This window comes from Salvelinus alpinus, chromosome 16 (assembly GCF_045679555.1).
Source record: "Salvelinus alpinus chromosome 16, SLU_Salpinus.1, whole genome shotgun sequence".
Taxonomy (NCBI): Eukaryota; Metazoa; Chordata; class Actinopteri; order Salmoniformes; family Salmonidae; genus Salvelinus; species Salvelinus alpinus.
This window is the reverse complement of record NC_092101.1, coordinates 42,364,574-42,387,257: the sequence shown is the minus strand read 5'-3', so window position 1 is coordinate 42,387,257 and position 22,684 is coordinate 42,364,574. Positions and strand designations below refer to the sequence as shown.

The 22,684-nt window shown below is 44.4% G+C and overlaps 1 protein-coding gene across 4 annotated transcripts in view; it reads left to right on the top strand.

Moving 5' to 3' along the window:
• Positions 1 to 22,684, top strand: part of LOC139541535 (low-density lipoprotein receptor-related protein 8-like) — a 338,404-nt gene that overhangs the window by 156,267 nt on the left and 159,453 nt on the right. For all 4 annotated transcript variants that reach the window (XM_071346287.1, XM_071346285.1, XM_071346286.1 and 1 more), the window contains exon 3: positions 19,450 to 19,572. In XM_071346287.1, coding sequence (XP_071202388.1) covers positions 19,450 to 19,572 — 123 coding nt within the window. The remainder of the gene's footprint in view (positions 1 to 19,449; positions 19,573 to 22,684) is intronic.

Genomic DNA, 22,684 nt, shown 5'->3' with positions numbered 1-22,684 from the left:
AGATACAGCCCTGCTCTTAGACCTTAGAAGGCCTTTTGACTAGAGAGATACAGCCCTGCTCTTAGTGTTAGAAGGCCTTTTGACTAGAGATACAGCCCTGCTCTTAGTGTTAGAAGACCTTTTGACTAGAGAGATACAGCCCTGCTCTTAGTGTTAGAAGGCCTTTTGACTAGAGAGATACATCCCTGCTCTTAGTGTTAGAATACCCTTTGACTAGAGAGATACAGCCCTGCTCTTAGACCTTAGAAGGCCTTTTGACTAGAGAGATACAGCCCTGCTCTTAGTGTTAGAAGACATTTTGACTAGAGAGATACAGCCCTGCTCTTAGTGTTAGAAGACATTTTGACTAGAGAGATACAGCCCTGCTCTTAGTGTTAGAAGACATTTTGACTAGAGAGATACAGCCCTGCTCTTAGTGTTAGAATATATAGTCTAGCTGTGCACCTCCTCTTACCCTCTCTTCTCTGGGGGAGAAGACTAGCCGCCAATCCTGATTTGCAAAGAGCTCTTGTTGATCAGCTCCTTTGTTTTAGTCTTTCGTCATTTGTGCCTGGGCAACAGTAACCATGGACAGGAAACGAGAGCCCTCGTTGATGAGTGGCACCACTGATGAGCTCTTTAGATCTCAGTAGTGGAGGGCCAGAGAGTGGGCAGTATTCTGCATCTGTTACTGTCTGTTTTTAGCTTCTTACCTTGTTATTGTCCCTGTCTCAACCTTTATTACCCCCCCCACACCACACACACTTTATTATCTGTCTCTTCCTGTTATTTCAGTGTAAGGATCCTGGTCTCATCTCACCTCTCAGGTCCTGGTCTCATCTCACCTCTCAGGTCCTGGTCTCATCTCACCTCTCAGGTCCTGGTCTCATCTCACAGTGGGAGCCTGTTGTTTACTATTAACTTGAGCCCTGTTGCTTTCATCTAGTGTTTTTATTTATCTTTTCACATCAGCGATCATGAAGAACAGGACACAAAGGAATGGACATTTGGGTGTTTTCCAGACAGAAAGGGAGGGTGCGATAGAGGGAGGGAAAGAGAGCGATTTGAGAGCCTGTGTAATGGAGGGAAGGAGGGAGATGGTGGAATAAGGAAAATAAGAAAGAAAGGGGGGTGGCAGGGCAGACCAAAAATACTGGGATTTTGTATTGCTTTGTGTATTGCCGTCGACATCACAGCTGAACAGAGACCGAGGCCAGATCATCTGTCACAGAGGAACATAATGACATTCTGGTGCCTCTCAAATCTCTAGGCATTCAAAATATTCCCCCCACCCTTTCTGCTAAATCTACCCCCCACCCCCTTCCACTGCCCACTCCGCTTACACACACATTTGGAATATGGTAACCTTTGCAGTCTGTTTTGCTTTCAAGGCGGTGGCCATTTCTAATTGAAATGAATTCTATGCTTGTCAGCGGGAAGAATATGTCCTCCTCTATTGTCCCGGGCCTTTGTAGCTCCCCTCCTATTCCCTGTCCCTCCATCAGTGATTTTTAATAATACATCTGTAATTTGTCATGTGGTCCAGCGTGCTGCGCTGTGTGAGGGGGCTGTGTGGGTGTGTGTGTTGGTGTGTGCATGCGTGTGTGTGTGTGCGTGCTTGGCTTGGAGGAAGTGAGGGTTGGTCTGGGAGGGAATAACAGGGACTCACACAGGGCGTTGATTCATGCAGCCATCGTGGAGCACAACGGGAACATTGGTTTCCAAAAGGCATTTTTAGGAACTGCTTGTAGCTCCCTGCAGAGACCATCAGTCACTCAGTGTTCTGCTGAATACCGGGTGGAGGCTTTGGGGATTTCAGAGTAATGTGGGTTATAAACATTTGATTCTTAATATTTCAAGATAAATTTGATAATTTAACATATAATAATATAACATATGCATTTAGCAGATGCTTTTAAAGGGACTTACAGTCGTGTGAAAATACATTTTTTACGTTTTAGATTTTAAAAAAGAAATAATAATAATGTAATTCAGTTCATGTTTAAGATGCAGCTAATTACTGACCGTCTTTTACCTTCAATTGGATTGTTGTTCATTGTCATCTAGTGATGGATTGACATTTGTAGGCTAATGTTTTTACATAAAGGTATTGTAACTCCCTTTGTCCACTGGGCTTTGTGCAAGGCAGACGTAGAGGGAGGGGCTGGGGAGGGAGATGAGTTGCTAATGGACTGGCAGTAATAGGGTAATGGGGAGTGTGTGTGTGTATTTAGGGGGTGGGGATGTTGGGGGGATATCACTAGATTACAGGGCTGGAGGGAGACGAGGTGGGGATGGGTCAGTAGAGATTGATATCATTAAAACAATGACCCTGTCAAGGAGACTGAACTTCCAGGGGGGTGGTATAGGGTAGGACCTATGGGGGTTGGAGAGGGGATGGGGGGGAATTGCTGTCTGAATGTTTAATAAATCAATGCAGGTCAGCTCTTAGAGCCAGATGTAACCCAGATGGTATATCATAGTGTTATGTGTGTCTCTCTCCTAGTGGGTGCATATGTCACCTCTAATGAAAGTGGTAGAGCAGAATGATATGGCCTCTGTTACGTACGCCTCTTGGAGGAGGGAACGCAACACCCTGCTACAACTCAACTCCCCGTGGAGTGAAAAAAAGGTGATGTGATTGTAGGTGCGGGTAAGGATGACAGAGGCAGAGAATATTACTGTTTACAGGGAATTTATTCTTCCTTCACACGGTAATGTGGGGAAAAGGGGCTGGACGGAACCAAAGAAAGTAAAAGTTAAAGTTCCCCCTCTCCTACCCACTGGTTACCTGTTCTTAGCACCACCTGGCGCACTATCCAAAATACAGGGGGTGGTCCGCCCAGGTCTTACCTAGTGTGCGTAGACATAGTAAATACTACGGGTATATGTACGCCCACAGGCCTCTTGCCTAAACACTCCCAAGGTGCCTTGCCCTTCCCCCCCTGGGAACAAATGAAACAGAATGTCACCAAACTCAGTGAACAATTTAAATAAACAAAAAACCACTAAGTCCTATGGCATACACATACCTCTGCAGGAGCGGCTACAAACCACTAAGTCCTACAGCATACACATACCTCTGCAGGAGCGGCTACAAAACACTAAGTCCTACGGCATACACATACCTCTGCAGGAGCGGCTACAAACCACTAAGTCCTACAGCATACACATACCTCTGCAGGAGCGGCTACAAAACACTAAGTCCTACAGCATACACATACCTCTGCAGGAGCGGCTACAAACCACTAAGTCCTACAGCATACACATACCTCTGCAGGAGCGGCTACAAAACACTAAGTCCTACGGCATACACATACCTCTGCAGGAGCGACTACAAAACACTAAGTCCTACAGCATACACATACCTCTGCAGGAGCGGCTACAAAACACTAAGTCCTACGGCATACACATACCTCTGCAGGAGCGGCTACAAAACACTAAGTCCTATGGCATACACATACCTCTGCAGGAGCGGCTACAAAATACTTTACAACACTTTCTGACCAACAACCAACACAGCACATACAAAGAAGCTCTCTCTCCTAACACAGGAACACTGGCTTTTCAAGCTGCAGAAGGAGTCGGTAATTGCAGACAGCTGTATCCCCTGACGAGAGGGCGGGGTCAGAGCTCCAATTAGTGATGGGCCGACCAATGAGGTACTTTGGAATCCAGGAAGCCATTTCCTGAAATACACACACATACAAACCCACAACACATAAACTGGGGAACATAACAACCTCGTATTGGCCACAGGCACACTGACAACTAGCTGGCCTGTGATTTGGAAGAATACCCCTACTCACACACACACCTGTTCAAATAGCTCTGCTCCTTCACACACCTTCCATGTTAGTCCAAGGGGCTGGGTTTGATAGGCTGATAGCACTTTATACAGTACATACGGCTGGCGTAAACCCTCTACATTTTCTCCATCTTCCATATCTAGCTTTTCACTCCCCTCCACCTTAACAATAGGCCTTTTGTCTGTCGCCTAATTACCAGGCTGTGAAGCTAACGCAGGCTGGCATACAGAACCCTGTCTTTATAATCTGTTTGATTTTATATTCAGACCCACAACAACAATCACTGGCAAACGACTTCAAAAGACGGTGAGGGAAATAAAGCGTGCGGTGCATACGAATAAAGATAGATGATTATGTTGTAGCGAGCAGGGCAATTGCTGGAGATCAATTTCTAGTGATTTAATTTGGAGGGAAATGTGGCGTTGTGGCGTGGCGCTGGAATGTGTTTGGCCTACCAGAGGAAGGGAGTTGTACTCGAGGCGAGGTGAAAGCTGCTGAACTGTTACTTTAGGGCCTAATGCAATCACAGCTTAGTACAGAGATTTCTAGCTCCACACAATAATATAGGCTCTAATGTCTGGACTCAGTGTGATTTCTAATGTCTGGACTAGGTATGATTTCTAATGTCTGGACTCAGTGTGATTTCTAATGTCTGGACTGAAGAATAGAATTGACGCAATGCGAGAAAGCGAGAGGCTGAGGGGGAGAGAAAGAGAGAGGGGGGAGAAAGAGAGGAAGAGAGGGGAGGTAGAGAAAGAGAGGGAGAGAGAGGGGGGGTAGAGAAAAAGCGGGGGAGACAGGGGGGAGTAAGATGCACAGAGGAGGAAAGTGGTTGAACAGATAGAGATTGAGATAGAGAGATAGACAAATACTATTTATAGACTCCCTTTTTCGCAGAGATGAAACAAGCAATTTTTAGAGCATTACAGTCGGGATTATTTTGATGTATTTTCTTTCCCGTGCCCTGTTGATTTCTTACCGGCAGTAAGTAAGCTCCTTTGTGGCCATACTCCCTGCTCCCAGCCTGTAAGCACCTTCTTATGTAAACTGGGGCCGGAAGACCCCGCTGATTTGGAGGTCTTGAGCTGTGGCATGTTGCTGACCCACACAGGTCCTGTCTGGGAAAAGCCTGGCGTCTCAGAATGAATGGCATGGAGTATAACAACAGGACATACAAGGGTTTCAGACGAGGGCAATGCCTTCTGCCAAAACACTGACGTTAAACTGCACCGCACTCAGTTGAAGTGGGAAAAGAAGTTCACTTTCGTTTTGTGGCTACCTTATCCTGCAAGCCTATTGGTTGATAAGCGTGTTTCTTATTAGTGCAGTCATGAACAGATTCCTGTCCACTCCACCTGGAGGGCAGTGCTCTAAGAACGTTTTACAGCTTTTTCATTCTATTTTTTATTTAAAAATAATCTTATTGAATAATTTCATATATTTCATGTGATAAAGCCACACAGAGGGCCATAGATAATTACAAACACCTGTGATAATAAGAAGTAGCCCACTAAGAATGGGGTAGTTTGCTGGTTAACTTTGAAAGTTTCCAGTAATATACCCTCCATGTGCAACCCTAGACACTCCACACACCCTCTCTCCCATCCACACCCTGTATATTCTTTCCTTAGAAAGATTGCTTAACAAAAACACTAAAAATCCTCAAGTCTTGAACAACAAGAAAAAAGCAAAAGAAAGAAAGGAAAGAGAGAGAGAAGTGTAAGGCTGTGTCAATGTCTGGTTTCTAAGAATCAACACACACACAGGCACAGGGGAAAGAGCTTAACCTTTGTGAAGCAGCTGTAGAAAGCTGTAGTGATGCCGAGCTAGCGTTAGCTTGGCTCTCTCAAAGCGCCTTACCTTCTTATTCCTCCCTGTTATCTAGGCCAGGCCTCTGAAATACACACCAGGCTCACAGATAAATCTGTCTGACTGTCGCCCGATGTGTTTATGCTGTTTTATTTTGTTTTCACGATGGGTTTATTTTCCTGACGTGTGGGAGGGAGGTGAGCTTCTCCTATATATTGCTATAAAACCCTCTTAGCATGTCTTATTTGAGAGTTGGGTGTTTTTCCTCTCTGTCCCATATTTCTTGTCCAGATTTGAACTGGTACCTTAAACACACTCAGATAGCAAAGGCTAGGGACCAGAGGAGGCTGTTGGGAGAAGCTATAGGAGGACGGGCTCATTGTAATGGCTGGAACAGAATCAATGGAACGGTACCAAACGAATGGAAACAAGTTGTTAGACTCCATTCCATTGATAGAATTTCAGCCATTACAAACAGTTGGGCCGTTAAAAAACAAACAACTAAAAAACATCATGGGAACTGAAGGATGCTTTTAAGTGTGGCTGGCTGAATCCTGCTCCAGGCTGAGGGGTGTCTTTCTGCAGGCGTCTGGTCTGTATAGGATCCCTCACATCTCTGGCAGGCCCTTTGTAGTGCATCCATACGCTCTCTATACATCAACCTGGACTGTCAACTCTTATGTAGAGGACAGGAGCCGGTGCTTTTAGCCACACTGGGTTGAGTTTTCATAGCTTTTACCACCATTTTCACTTCCTCTCATCATTCAGGATCTAGACAGGTCTTTCATCTTTAACACTGCGCCACTTTTCTACCCCCATACCTCTCTCATTCATACACACAAGTACAGGTGGATAAAACACTATAGTGGCTAAAACGCTATAGTCTTGCATTGCAGTTTAGAGAATGTCGTGTTGACTAGGGGTGTAACGTACACATATCCGTACCAAAACATTCGGTAAGGGGATCTCGGTTCCGTCCGTACTGTGAATCCGAATGAATACATAAACAAATAATATTTACAAATGAAAAACCCGAGGCCTATAAGACATGCATACTGCGTTGTAGGCCTATACCTCTTGAGTAAATCTGAGTTTAAATGTTTTTCTTCAGGCTATTCAATTATAACTAGAGTCAAAATTCTAATCTTAACTAGCGCATTTCAAACTGTCATTTTGTGAGGCGCAGCCCGGAACTAGTTTTGTACCATGGCGAATGGTGGGGTGGATAAACCAGGAGCATTGTCCATCATCGTTTAAATCTCCAGTTTGGGAACATTTTGGCTTCCCAGTAGATTACGACAGCGATGGACAGTTGTGGATAAAACATTAACAGTATGTCGCCACGGTCAACGAGAATAGCCTATGCAGCTGCCAACACCTCAAATATGTTGACACATTTACACCGACATCACCCTAGTATATCGGAGTCAGACGGAAACGCAAATAAACAACAACACAACATCGTCTCCGCTCTGCATTCAAGCAGACATTGGCAGCTGATTTTGACCAGGCCCAAGAAATTACAATAACTATGTTTATTTGTTTTTACAGTCTTTGATTTATAGCCGCAGGTACGCTCCCATTCTCGTGGGTTGAGAATAGCGGGTTTCAGTAGGGGTTTCAGCACCTCGTGAATGTGCTCGAGCCACATTGTGAACTTCCCTCTTCCACCCATTTCAGTAAACAGCTAATACCTGCTCTATAGGAAGCCAGTGACTGGGCCAGTGCACCCCGTGTTGCGCTAACAGCCCATCACATTACCCAGAGTGGGAGATGTACGATGCTACAGCCACGCGTCTGCCACTGGAGGAGGCAATGTCATGGTGTGTTTAAAACCAGGTCGGGAGTAGGAATTAACCACACACGACTGGGAAAAAACAGGTCGGGAGTAGGAATTAACCACACACGACTGGGAAAAACCAGGTCGGGAGTAGGAATTAACCACACACGACTGGGAAAAACCAGGTCGGGAGTAGGGATTTACCACACACGACTGGGAAAAACCAGGTCGGGAGTAGGAATTAACCACACACGACTGGGAAAAACCAGGTCGGGAGTAGGAATTAACCACACACGACTGGGAAAAACCAGGTCGGGAGTAGGGATTTACCACACACGACTGGGAAAAACCAGGTCGGGAGTAGGGATTTACCACACACGACTGGGAAAAACCAGGTCGGGAGTAGGAATTAACCACACACGACTGGGAAAAACCAGGTCGGGAGTAGGAATTTACCACACACGACTGGGAAAAACCAGGTCGGGAGTAGGAATTAACCACACATGACTGGGAAAAACCAGGTCGGGAGTAGGAATTAACCACACACGACTGGGAAAAACCAGGTCGGGAGTAGGAATTAACCACACACGACTGGGAAAAACCAGGTCGGGAGTAGGAATTAACCACACACGACTGGGAAAAACCAGGTCGGGAGTAGGAATTTACCACACACGACTGGGAAAAACCAGGTCGGGAGTAGGAATTTACCACACACGACTGGGAAAAACCAGGTCGGGAGTAGGAATTTACCACACACGACTGGGAAAAACCAGGTCGGGAGTAGGAATTTACCACACACGACTGGGAAAAACCAGGTCGGGAGTAGGAATTTACCACACACGACTGGGAAAAACCAGGTCGGGAGTAGGAATTTACCACACACGACTGGGAAAAACCAGGTCGGGAGTAGGAATTTACCACACACGACTGGGAAAAACCAGGTCGGGAGTAGGAATTTACCACACACGACTGGGAAAAACCAGGTCGGGAGTAGGGATTAACCACACACGACTGGGAAAAACCAGGTCGGGAGTAGGAATTTACCACACACGACTGGGAAAACCAGGTCGGGAGTAGGAATTTACCACACACGACTGGGAAAAACCAGGTCGGGAGTAGGAATTTACCACACACGACTGGGAAAAACCAGGTCGGGAGTAGGGATTTACCACACACGACTGGGAAAAACCAGGTCGGGAGTAGGGATTTACCACACACGACTGGGAAAAACCAGGTCGGGAGTAAGGATTTACCACACACGACTGGGAAAAACCAGGTCGGGAGTAGGAATTTACCACACACGACTGGGAAAAACCAGGTCGGGAGTAGGAATTTACCACACACGACTGTGAAAAACCAGGTCGGGAGTAGGAATTAACCACACACGACTGGGAAAAACCAGGTCGGGAGTAGGGATTTACCACACACGACTGGGAAAAACCAGGTCGGGAGTAGGGATTTACCACACACGACTGGGAAAAACCAGGTCGGGAGTAGGGATTTACCACACACGACTGGGAAAAACCCACTTGAACAGCCCTCAATAACTGGTAGTTTATGGTTGACACGGCTTGTTGGCCATTAACCAATCAGTGTTTTTTCAAAGTGTTCAAACCACATGAATGCATCCAATTGGTATTTACGACTTCACTGGTAAATTCCCACCTCCCACATGGTTACAAACACAGCATCAGAGTGGAAACTTGAGAGGCCCAACATACTGTAACAATCTGGTCACAACAGGCAATGCAAGGAACATTGTGAATGTGGTACATTGTGAAGGGCATTTAATTTTCCTGCTGTACCAAAACGAACTGAACCGTGACCATACGTACCAAACTGTGGGTTTGGTGAACCGTTACAGTCCTAATGTTGACTAAATATAACTAGTTTATACCTGCACACTCTATTGTACACACCAAAAATATGTCTTTGAATTTATCCAACAGGGATATTGGAAGGTGTCCTGATATGAGTGATAGAGTGTCTTAGAGGGTCTGTTCCATGTCCTGCCAGGTGGAAAAACCCAGCACTCTGTTGCTCCTTCAGGACCAGATTCTTCCACTTCAAACGTTACATTCGAGTGTCCCTATCTCCTTCCACCACACCAGGAAGTCCTAGGGCTCCTGGGATATAGTCCTGGGATATAGTCCTATCCGGACTATAGAAAGGCCGATCGCGCTCCCTCCTCCTCCTCGACCAGTTGATTCTTCATTGGGGAAAGGTTCTGCACTTTTCCTACCACATTGGACTTATTATCTACGTATCTTATGGCCTTCTCTTCTCTCTTCTGATCCCAGCTCATCTGATTTCTCCCTTGTTTCAGAGAGTTGATGTTGTTGCCTCTCACTTCTGTTTTCTACATGGTTGATCTTATGCTTACTCTGATGTAAAGCTAAAGTTACCTTGTCTATAGATTGTCTTTAGCCTGTCTCACAGATTTGTCCTCTGTGGTTTCTTCCCTCCTCACAAGTCAAACAGATGAGCTTATTGTCCATCTCACAGAAGAGCTTCAGAGTTTCTCCACGATCATCTACTCCTTTTCCCCCCTCTCTTGTCACACTATGTCCCTCCATTCTCAGCTAGTCTGCCAGTCTGTTGGTCTGGAAGTTTCTGTCTGTGACTGGAGTTCAGCGCTCATTGCCGTGTTGGGGTCTAGCATTCAGGCTTTGTTGGAGGCATCTCTTGCAGAATGTGTGCTGACAGCTGAGAGACGCAGGCTTAGTGAGGATTCTGTGCAGATTATCTGTGTTTGTCTTATTTTTGTCTTATTTTTCTTTGTTGTCGACGTGAGAACCAGGTTTGACCGTGAACCAAATTTAACATTGAACTAAGTGCCACTCACAAACACACACACACACTCACAAACACACTCACAAACACACAATCTCACACACACACACACACACACACACACACACACACACACACACACACACACACACTCTCGCTCTTTCCAGTTAACCCCTCTGCACTCATATTAAATGATCCTGGGAGAAAGCAAGGCAATTTAGAAACGCTAAGATCTAAAGAATAGAATTGGCATGTGATGATGGTATTATTTCTTCACCCTTACATGTGATGATGGTTTTATTTCTTCACCCTTACATGTGATGATGGTTTTATTTCTTCACCCTTACATGTGATGATAGTTTTATTTCTTCACCCTTACATGTGATGATGGTTTTATTTCTTCACCCTTACATGTGATGATAGTTTTATTTCTTCACCCTTACATGTGATGACGGTTTTATTTCTTCACCCTTACATGTGATGATAGTTTTATTTCTTCACCCTTACATGTGATGATAGTTTTATTTCTTCACCCTTACAGGTGATGATGGTTTTATTTCTTCACCCTTACACGTGATGATACATAATCAACTGTAGTGTAGGAGCTTCAGTTTTAATGAAGTCAAAGGTCATGGCAGATCATTGTTACACTTCGTTTGTCTCAGTACTGACAGGGATCATGATACAACTGACAATTATAATAACGATCCTCAGCAATTATTATAATATGAAATATGATGCGGTATTGGTAGTGATAATGTGATTGAAACCTTATCAGAAACTATAGTGGTGGCATTGATTTATTGAATCGCAAATTAGAGATTGTTGTGGCATGTAGAATAAATATAATTGGTTGATTTATTGTAGCTTTATTTAACCAGGATATTCAGTTATGAACAAATTCTTATTTCCAATGACAGCCGGGCAAATTGAGTAACAAGTCATGCATTTTCTTTTTTTATTAATTAAACTAAGGATACCAGAATAGTAAATGTGACGGCCCATCCTGATGGAGGTTTATGTCGAAAAATGCTTGTTTTTACAGATGAGAAAACTTCAGATTCAGCTCTAACACTGTGATTGGAAGAAACATGAGAAAGTTGATAAATGTGTTATCTCACTTAGGAGACAGTGAGTGTTAGAGATGTCTTCTTTGTTCATTCAGCATCAGTCACACCCTCTTAAGCCATAGACCCCCCCCCTCTCCTTTAATAATGAACCTTCATTTAAAAAAGTCAAATCAGTAGTTCTGATTAGTCATTTTCAGTAGGAGTTTAATAGTGTTTCATATATTTGAGGATTTGTCATTTTAACCCACCTTAGCAGGCGTTGTTGAGCACAGTGCTCAGTCCTCTAGCAGTAACTGGTGGTAGTAATGGGTTTTATCATTATTGAATGTCAATTTCCCCGACGGTTTTGATATCCGTTCATCATGATCCATTACACCTCATATCACAAACTGCTTAATACTCATTTAAAATGTACTTGTCTTTCTTCAAAGATGCATACAACATTGTGTAAAAGTATCATAACATCTAAACATTTTGAATTACCCACAATCCTCTAAAAACATGACAACTGGTGTGACCAGGAAACATAGAAACTTGAACATTGAACTATTGAAATAATACCAAGCTATAGTGGCACTGCTTTCTTGATGTCTATGGAGCATTGTGGTATGCAGTAATCAGCTATTTATTGTTTTTGCAACGGCAATTCTTGCCTTTTGGTTTTGAGGATCTTTTCCATGGCCTTCAAGTCAATGAAACGCTGCATGATATCTTCCCCTTTCTCAGACAGACAATTCTTCTGCACGCTGCACATTTCAGGGTGCCTATCCTGATTAATCTTCTGGCCCGTCTCCATCCACCACACCAGGAATTCCCCATGCTCAGCCATATCCAGCCCAGTCTGCAGAGAGGCTGCTTGTGCTCTCGCCTCAGCCCCTTGTTTCTCAATCAGTGTAAGGTTCTTCCCCTCCATGTCACCCTGTGTTTCCACATATTTGATGGCCTCTAGCTCTCTCACTCTCAACTCCTCCCCGAGCTCCCCAAAACGGGCCCTGAAGCCGGCTTTCAGCTGACCAGGGATCTTCTTTGCTTCAGATATTTCCATTTTTGGCTTCTCACTTAAGGTGTTAGCATCTTCAATGTTACACTTGATCCCAAGTAAAGCTGACTCTACCTTTGTCTTCAGATCTTCTTGAGCCTCTCTCACAGGTTTTAATGTGTGTCCTCTGTGGTCTCTTCCCTCCTTACAGACCAGACAGATCAGCTGTCTGTCAGTCTCACAGAACAGCTTCAGAATTTCACTGTGTTCACGGCACAGTCATACTTTTATTTTCTCCTCACTTTTCTTCCTTCCATGCTATTGGTGGCTCATCCAGCCTCAGCTGATCCTCCATGTTCCTTATCAGTCTGTTGGAAGTTTGGAAGTCTAGATGCTTCTTTGACCGGCCAGTCCTCCTCTCTCCCTCATCTTCTTTGCTGGTCCGACTCTCTCTGACCATTTCGATCATCCAGTTTCAGCTGGTCTTCCATGTTCCCAATCAGTGTGCTGATCTGGAAGTTTGCTCCCCGGACCGGCAGGTGTGCCTCTCTGCTCCCTCTTCCCTGCTGCATTTTCATATTGTACACCTCTTTCTCCTCGAGTTTCAGTTGGTCCGCCATATTCTTGATCAGCCTGTTAATCTGAAAGGTTGTTTCCTTGAGCTGAGCTCTGCACTCAGGACAGGGTATGTGATCGGCCTTAAGGCTCCTCTGGAGGAATCTCTTGGAGAAGGTGTGCTGGCAGCTGAGAGACACAGGCTCAGTGTAGATGTCTGCAGATGGAACAGCGAAGGTGATCCAACACAGTTGGGAAAGCTGTAGCCATACTGTAGATGTGTACTGTGTGTGTAAGACCTCACGGTGTGAGAGATGGTAAGACAGGCTGTTCTCAAAGCTTTATTAACCTGGTTTAACTCTATCAAGTGGTAATGGGAATTCCCAGCATCAGGAAACAAGACACACAACATTCTTTGTCAACATGAAGTGTCGCCAAGTGTTAGCAAGGAAACTGTGTTAGCAAGGAAAAAGTCAAAGTATTGAATTTCACACATACAGTGTACACACACATGTGCGCGTTTGGGGAAGGCCCTTTCCTGTTTCAGCATGACAATGCTGCTGTGCACAACGCGAGGTCCATACAGAAATGGTTTGTTGACATCGATGTGGAAGAACCCCATCGAACACCTTTGGGATGAATTGGAACGCCGACTGTGAGCCGGGCCTAATTGCCTAACTTCAGTGCCCAACCTCACTAACGAACTTTTTATTTTTACATTTTATTTCACCTTTATTTAACTAGGCAAGTCAGTTAAGAACAAATTCTTATTTACAATGACGGCCTACCAAAAGGCAAAAAGCCTCCTGTGGGGACGGGGTCCCCACAGGACAATAGGACAATAGGACAAAACACACATCACAACAAGAGAGACAACACAACACTACATAAAGAAAGACATAAGACAACAACATAACAAGGCAGCAACACATGACAACACAGCATGGTAGCAACACAACATAACAACAACATGGTAGCAGCACAGCATGGCAGCAGCACAAAACATGGTACAAATATTATTGGGCACAGACAACAGCACAAAGGGCAAGAAGGTAGATACAACAATACATCACACAAAGCAGCCACAACTGTCAGTAAGAGTGTCCATGATTGAGTCTTTGAATGAAGAGATTGAGATAAAACTGTCCAGTTTGAATGTTTGTTGCAGCTCGTTCCAGTCGCTGGCTGCAGCGAACTGAAAAGAGGAGCGACCCAGAAATGTGTGTGCTTTGGGGACCTTTAACAGAATGTGACTGGCAGAACGGGTGTTGTATGTGGAGGATGAGGGCAGCAGTAGATATCTCAGATAGGGGGGAGTGAGGCCTAAGAGAGTTTTTATAAATATGCATCAACCAGTGGGTCTTGCGACAGGTATACAGAATTGACCAGTTTAAAGAGGAGTATAGAGTGCAGTGATGTGTCCTATAAGGAGCATTGGTGGCAAATCTGATGGCCGAATGGTAAAGAACATCTAGCCACTCGAGAGCACCCTTACCTGCCGATCTATAAATGATGTCTCCGTAATCTTGCATGGGTAGGATGGTCATCTGAATCAGGGTTAGTTTGGCAGCTGGGGTGAAAGAGGAGCGATTACGATAGAGGAAACCAAGTCTAGATTTAACTTTAGCCTGCAGCTTTGATATGTGCTGAGAAGGACAGTGCACCGTCTAGCCATACTCGCAAGTACTTGCATGAGGTGACTACCTCAAACTCTAAACCCTCAGAGGTAGTAATCACACCTGTGGGGAGAGGGGCATTCTTCTTACCAAACCACATGACCTTTGTTTTGGATGTGTTCAGAACAAGGATAAGGGCAGAGAAAGCTTGTTGGACACTAAGAAAGCTTTGTTGTAGAGCATTTAACACAAAATACGGGGAGGGGCCAGCTTAGTATAAGACTATCATCTGCATATAAATGGATGAGAGAGCTTCCTACTGCCTGAGCTATGTTGTTGATGTCAATTGAGAAGAGTGTGGGGCCTAGGATCGAGCCTTGGGGTACTCCCTTGGTGACAGGCAGTGGCTGAGAAAGCAGATTTTCTGACTTTATACACTGTGCTCTTTGAGAAAGGTAGTTAGCAAACCAGGCCAAAGACCCCTCAGAGACACCAATACTCCTTAGCCGGCCCACAAGAATGGAATTATCAACCGTATCAAAAGCTTTGGCCAAGTCATAAAAATAGCAGCATAATATTGCTTAGAATCAAGGGCAATGGTGACATCATTGAGGACCTTTATGGTTGCAGTGACATATCCATAACCTGAGCAGAAACCAGATTGCATACCAGAGAGAATAGTATAGACATCAAGAAAGCCAGTCAGATGATTATTGACAAGTTTTTCCAACACTTTTGATAAACAGGGCAAAATAAAAATAGGCCTATAACAGTTAGGATCAGCTTGATCTCCCCCTTTAAATAAAGGACGAACCGTGGCTGCCTTCCAAGCAATGGGAACCTCTCCAGAAAGGAGAGACAGGTTAAAAAGGTTGGAGATAGGCTTGGCAATGATAGGAGCAGCAAGAAGAAAGGGTCTAAACCTTCTGACCCAGATGGGTTTTTGAGGTCAAGTTTAAGGAGCTCCTTTAGCACCTCGGACTCAGTGACTGCCTGCAGGGAGAAACTTTGTAGCTGAATGGAAGCAAGTTCGCGCAGAAGCTTCCAAAATCTATGGAAAACCTTCCCAGAAGAGTGGAGGCTGTTATAGCAGCAAAGGGGGGACCAAATCCATATTAATGCCCATGATTTTGGAATAAGATGTTCGACAAGCAAGTGTCCACATACTTTTGGTCATGTAGTCTATCTCCTAATAACTTGTCACACGAAGGCTCTAGCTCAATGACTGTAGCCTGCTGCCAGTTTGATGACTTGTGATTGGCTGACAAAAAAAACAAGCTACTCGCGCAGCAGCAGCATAAATTATACAATGCATTGTGAAATCCGTGAATTATTATAATATATTTTTTTAAGGAAAACTGATAGGAAAGTCTGTTTAAATGTTAAGAAAATGTTTGTCTCATCCATAACTCACACACACACACACACACACACACACACACACACACACACACACACACACACACACACACACACACACACACACACACAAACGCTCTCAACACACTCTTAAATTCCTCTCCATTCCTCCTCCTCAATTCTTTATATCTGATTTATGGATTCTATCGCTTTCTATCGCTCTAACTTTCTTCCCCCACTGATCAGAACGCAGCCAGAGACCATCCATTTCCTGTCTCTCTCCCCTCCACTTCCTGCCATGGGGACCAGCCTGTGATGCGTTCAGAGTATGCCAGCTCTTTGAGACGCTGTCACAGTGGTGAGATTAGATTAGCACCCACCACCACAAGCCTAATAGTCCCTTTGTTTACATCACATCTCAAGATGGTGGACAGATCCTTCCATCTGTTAATGGCCCTGCCTCATCTTATCTTAAATGAGCTGCCGGAGACACATAAAGGATAGTGGGTCACAGGGCGTTTGGAGGGCGAAAGATATCACCCACGCTGATTAGTGGAATCTAAAACAGAATGAGATGAGCTGAGCAAAGCGGCCATCATTGCCTGCTTCAGCCCTCCAACAAAGCTTATCAACACCTATAATCAACATTATTTAGGTAATGGGGTGCCATTTCAGATGCAGCACTAGGCTAACAGAGACAGGGTAATCACACCATACCAGGTTTCCCTTCATTGTTAGTGTAGTGATGTAGCTATACATTACATGGTCTCCTTCCCTGTGATGCTGAGAAGGCATTGTGAGGGGTAAATGGAGTGTGGAAATTGAACAACTTGGAGGTTCCTGACCTTCATCCGTTTTCTTGTGGTCCTCTGTTGCTTTGTTGTCACGGCGACATGGCGGATCCCTGAGAGGCGTTCCGGGGGCTCTGAAAACATCCCAGGTCAGCCGAGTCAATCAGTAATCATGGTGGCCCTTGGAGCGTGTCATTGGGAGAATGTCAGTGGCTCCGAGAGGAGCGCCCGGCTCCTAGAGCTTCCTGTCTTCTCTCAGGTGATCTTGGGAGGGACCTGTCCTATAGGATAATTCATAGAAATCACAGCAGGAATGGGGAAAAATAACACCCGTTCTGCTTGGGCTGAGACAGGGCTGTCTGTGTGTGTGTGTGTGTGTGTGTGTGTGTGTGGGGGGGGGTTTGTGTGTGTGTGTGTGTGTGTGTGTGTGTGTGTGTGTGTGTGTGTGTGTGTGTGTGTGTGTGTGTGTGTGTGTGTGTGTGCGTTCGTGCATTTCTCGTTTGTGGATATACTGTATGTATTATGCTCATGGCCTCACACCCTTTACAGTGCGGTAAAGGTCTTCTATATGGATGGCGTTCTCATGCCGCGTCTCAGCTGGCGCACGATTTAAATATGTACGTGTGTTTCTCTGTGTGTCAGCAGCTCTGTCCACGTTCGAGGGAGAATGTGTGTGTATGCATAATTATTTTCATTTGTGTGTGTGTGTGTGTGTGTGTGTTGTTTGTTTGTGTGTGTGTGTATGTGTGTGTGCGTGTGTATGTATTTATGCATGTATGCATGTGTGTGTTTGTCACATCTTCGTGTGGCACTGGGGATCTTGATGCATAAGTCATAATCAGCAAATCCTTGAGGCAGATGTGGACAAATGCCCAGATTACTGTCACACACACACACACACACACACACACACACACACACACACACACACACACACACACACACACACCACACACACACACACACACACACACATGAGGGTATAGGGATGGAGGTAGAGAGGGGGCCTCCCTGCGAGAGACATGCCCTGGTATCAGGCTGTGTAGCGTGTGTGTGTGTGTGTGTGTGTGTGTGTGTGTGTGTGTGTGTGTGTGTGTGTGTGTGTGTGTGTGTGTGTGTGTGTGTGTGTGTGTGTGTGTGTGTGTGTGTGTGTGTGTGTGTGTGTGTGTGTGTGTGTGTGTGTGCAGGGATGTAGGTGTTATTTGTTACAGCTGTCGGGGAAAATATCTCTTCCTCCTCGTGTCCCATGATGATGTAGATTAATTTCTTCACACAGAAGACGCTTTTGAGACTTTTATTAATTTCCCCATTATGTTCCTCTCGTGCATTGTGTGTCTGTGACTTCTCTTAGATGATGTCAGGCAGTAACATGTTGGAACATAATATGGAAGTTCAGAGTGTTTGAAAAAGTACCCAATTGTCATACTCAAGTAAAAGTATAGATACCTTAATAATAGAAAGTTACTCAAGAAAAAGTGAAAGTCAGCCAGTATTTATTCTTACATATCAAAAGTAAAAGTATAAATCACTTCAAATTCCTTATAGCAAAGCAGACGGCAGGAACACACTCCAACACTCAGACATCATTTACAAAAGGTGCATTTGAGTTTAGTGAGTCCGCCAGATCAGAGGCAGCTGAGATGACCACGTGTTCTTTTGATAAGTCCGTGGATTGGACCATTTTCCTGTCCTGCTAAACATTTAAAATGTAACCACTACTTCTGGGTGTCAGGTAAAATGTGTGGAGTAAAAAGTACATTACTTTATTTAGGAATGTCGTGTTGTAAAAGTAAAAGTAGTCAAAAATATAAAACGTAAAGTACAGATACCCCCCCAAAACTACTTAAGTAGTACTTTAAAGTATTTTTACTTAAGTACTTTACACCACTGGAAATTCCTAATGATGTGAGTGCTGAAAGGTGAAGGCCTGATTGTCCCGCTCCTACACTTTGTGCTTCACCACACTATGTTCCTGTTGTGTTATGAGACCCTACGATGAGACACTATGGGGTCATCAGGGATTTGAACCCCCAGTCTGGCCATCCAAGGTGTAGTAGTACATCAACAACAGGTTACTAGCCTCTAGTTTCCCAAACCAGACTGGGCTAGGCCGTAGCAATCCTCACACTTCACTACAGTCATTCTGACTTGTGCTATTGTAACCTACATTACATGCAGTCACTGTAGTGAACATGTTTAGGCTAAAAAAAATTGGCTAACTAGCCTCTCCCCAGCCAGGCTAGGCCCCTAGCGATCCGCCTCAGACTGCAGTGATTCTGACTAACGCGCCTCTAACCTACATTTTAGTTTAGTGTCGTAACAAAGGCACAACGCTGATTAAACCAAAGCCTACAAATGAAGAAGAGAACAGGACAGTTACAGGCTTACTCTGCCATTTGTTAGTCCTAGTGTGTGTTATTCATCAGGCTAACAGAGTGGGACATTACTCTCTCTCTCTCTCGCAAGAGGCGAGTGCTTTCTCTTGTTCAGGGTTCTCCCTGTCGAGAAGAAAGAGCTTTAGCTCTCCCTGTGACAGGCTCAAGTGCTCCAATTTTCCCCTGCCTGCTCCGCTCCGCTCTGAAAGAGTGACTGGAGAATGGTTTATATGGGTTAGGAGGCTGGCCATCTAACAACAGCCTGACTGGCTGCACTCTCTGGGCACTGAGACAAATGGACAGATTTAGGGAGGTATTTGTAAAGAGAGTCTAGTTAGCCTGTATGAACTGAAGCTTGCCACCAACCACTTTGTAGTTGGTTTATTAGATAGTGGACCTGATTGTAAAACCTGACCTTGAGTTTTCCTTTTGTTTGTTCAAATCCAGACTCACTTAGCTTGAGTTGTCTGTATGACTTACCATACTAATCTGACCTCTCTCTCCCTCTCCCTCGCTCTCTCTCTCTCTGAGCAGCGAAGAAGACGTGTGCCACCACAGACTTTGCTTGTAAGAACGGCCAGTGTATTCCCCAGCGGTGGCGTTGTGACGGCGAGCCGGAGTGTGCTGATGCATCAGACGAGGCCGATGCTACATGCAGTAAGTTTCTTACACTCTCTTACGCTCAGTAAGTTTCATACACTCAGTAAGTTTCTTACACTCTCTTACGCTCAGTAAGTTTCATACACTCAGTAAGTTTCTTACACTCAGTAAGTTTCATAAACTCAGTAAGTTTCATGAACTCAGTAAGTTTCTTACACTCAGTAAGTTTCATGAACTCAGTAAGTTTCTTACACTCAGTAAGTTTCATGAACTCAGTAAGTTTCTTACACTCTCTTACGCTCAGTAAGTTTCATACACTCAGTAAGTTTCTTACACTCAGTAAGTTTCTTACACTCTCTTACGCTCAGTAAGTTTCATACACTCAGTAAGTTTCTTACACTCAGTAAGTTTCTTACACTCTCTTACGCTCAGTAAGTCTCTTACGCTCAGTAAGTTTCATACACTCAGTAAGTTTCTTACACTCTCTTACACTCAGTAAGTTTCTTACACTCAGTAAGTTTCATACACTCAGTAAGTTTCTTACTCTTTCTTACACCCGGTAAGTCTCTTACACTCAGTACGTTTCTTATACTCTCTTACACTTGGTAAGTTTCTTACACTCAGTAAGTTTCATATGCTCTCTTACACTTCAGTAAGTTTCATGAACTCAGTAAGTTTCTTACACTCAGTAAGTTTCTTACACTCAGTAAGTTTCTTACACTCAGTAAGTTTCATACACTCAGTAAGTTTCATACTCTGTAAGTTTCATACACTCAGTAAGTTTCTTACACTCAGTAAGTTTCATAAACTCATTAAGTGTATTATGCTCTGTAAGTTTCATAAACTCAGTAAGTTTCATAAACTCAGTAAGTTGCATACACTCAGTAAGTTTCATAAACTCAGTAAGTTTCATAAACTCAGTAAGTTTCATAAACTCAGTAAGTTTCATACACTCAGTAAGTTTCATAAACTCAGTAAGTTTCTTATGCTCTGTAAGTTTCATAAACTCTGTAAGTTTCATACACTCAGTAAGTTTCATACACTCTGTAATCTCATACACTCAGTAAGTTTCATAAACTCAGTAAGTTTCTTATGCTCAATAGTTTATTACACTCAGAAAAGTCTCTTACACTCAGTAAGTTTCATACACTCTCTTACACTAGGATTGTGTCCGAACAAAAGAACACAATAAGCCTTGAAGACATATCAATGCCACACACCTGCTCGCCTCACACACACATTCTCAGACACATACCACACGCACAGCTTGACATCCAACAGAACATTGCCTCCAGCTCAGAGGTGAATGAGGAAGCTGCGAGTTGGACAACCTTAACCAGCCAGCCAGAGCAGTGAGCCTCAACTGCATTGTGGGCAACTGATTCAGCCCCATCTCATCTGAGCCGCTGCACCTCTAATTCCTTGTTTCTAAAAATGAACGTGTTTCCTTTTTTTACCTCTGTCTTTCCTCTTACTCACTTAGTAGCCTTAGGGCTGTGTGTGTGTGTGTGTGTGTGTGTGTGTGTGTGTGTGTGTGTGTGTGTGTGTGTGTGTGTGTGTGTGTGTGTGTGTGTGTGTGTGTGTGTGTGTGTGTGTGTGTGTGTGTGTGTGTGTGTGTGTGTGTGTGTGTGTGTGTGTGCGTGTGTGTGTGTACCCGCATGGGTGTGTGGAGAGAGATGGCACATCACAGCAGTGCTTTGCGGTGCTGATTGGAGTCTGACCTAGAATGATAACTTTCCTTGGGGTTGTTCCAGGTGCAAACACACATACAGTGGGGAGAACAAGTATTTGATACACTGACAATTTTGCAGGTTTTCCTACTTACAAAGCATGTAGAGGTCTGTAATTTTTATCATAGGTACACTTCAACTATGAGAGAAGGAATCTAAAACAAAAATCCAGAAAATCACATTGTATGATTTTTAAGTAATTAATTTGCATTTTATTGCATGACATAAGTATTTGATACATCAGAAAAGCAGAACTGAATATTTGGTACAGAAACCTTAGTTTGCAATTACAGAGATCATACGTTTCCTGTAGTTCTTGACCAGGTTTGCACACACTGCAGCAGGGATTTTGGTCCACTCCTCCATACAGACCTTCTCCAGATCCTTCAGGTTTCGGGGCTGTCGCTGGGCAATACGGACTTTCGGCTCCCTCCAAAGATTTTCTATTGGGTTCAGGTCTGGAGACTGGCTAGGCCACTCCAGGACCTTGAGATGCTTCTTACGGAGCCACTCCTTAGTTGCCCTGGCTGTGTGTTTCGGGTCGTTGTCATGCTGGAAGACCCAGCCACGACCCATCTTCAATGCTCTTACTGAGGGAAGGAGGTTGTTGGTCAAGATCTCGCGATACATGGCCCCATCCATCCTCCCCTCAATACGGTGCAGTCGTCCTGTCCCCTTTGCAGAAAAGCATCCCCAAAGAATGATGTTTCCACCTCCATGCTTCACGGTTGGGATGGTGTTCTTGGGGTTGTACTCATCCTTCTATTCCTCCAAACACGGCGAGTGGAGTTTAGAGCAAAAAGCTCTATTTTTGTCTCATCAGACCACATGACCTTCTCCCATTCCTCCTCTGGATCATCCAGATGGTCATTGGCAAACTTCAGACGGGCCTGGACATGCGCTGGCTTGAGCAGGGGGACCTTGCGTGCGCTGCAGGATTTTAATCCATGACGGCGTAGTGTGTTACTAATGGTTTTCTTTGAGACTGTGGTCCCAGCTCTCTTCAGGTCATTGACCAGGTCCTGCCGTGTAGTTCTGGGCTGATCCCTCACATTCCTCATGATCATTGATGCCCCACGAGGTGAGATCTTGCATGGAGCCCCAGACCGAGGGTGATTGACCGTCATCTTGAACTTCTTCCATTTTCTAATAATTGTGCCAACAGTTGTTGCCTTCTCACCAAGCTGCTTGGCTATTGTCCTTTTAGATTCCGTCTCTCACAGTTGAAGTGTACCTATGATAAAAATGACAGACCTCTACATGCTTTGTAAGTAGGAAAACCTGCAAAATCGGCAGTGTATCAAATACTTGTTCTCCCCACTGTATATACACACACATATATACACACAGATATATACACACTGATATATACACACTGATATATACACACACATATATACACACACATATATACACACAGATATATACACACTGATATA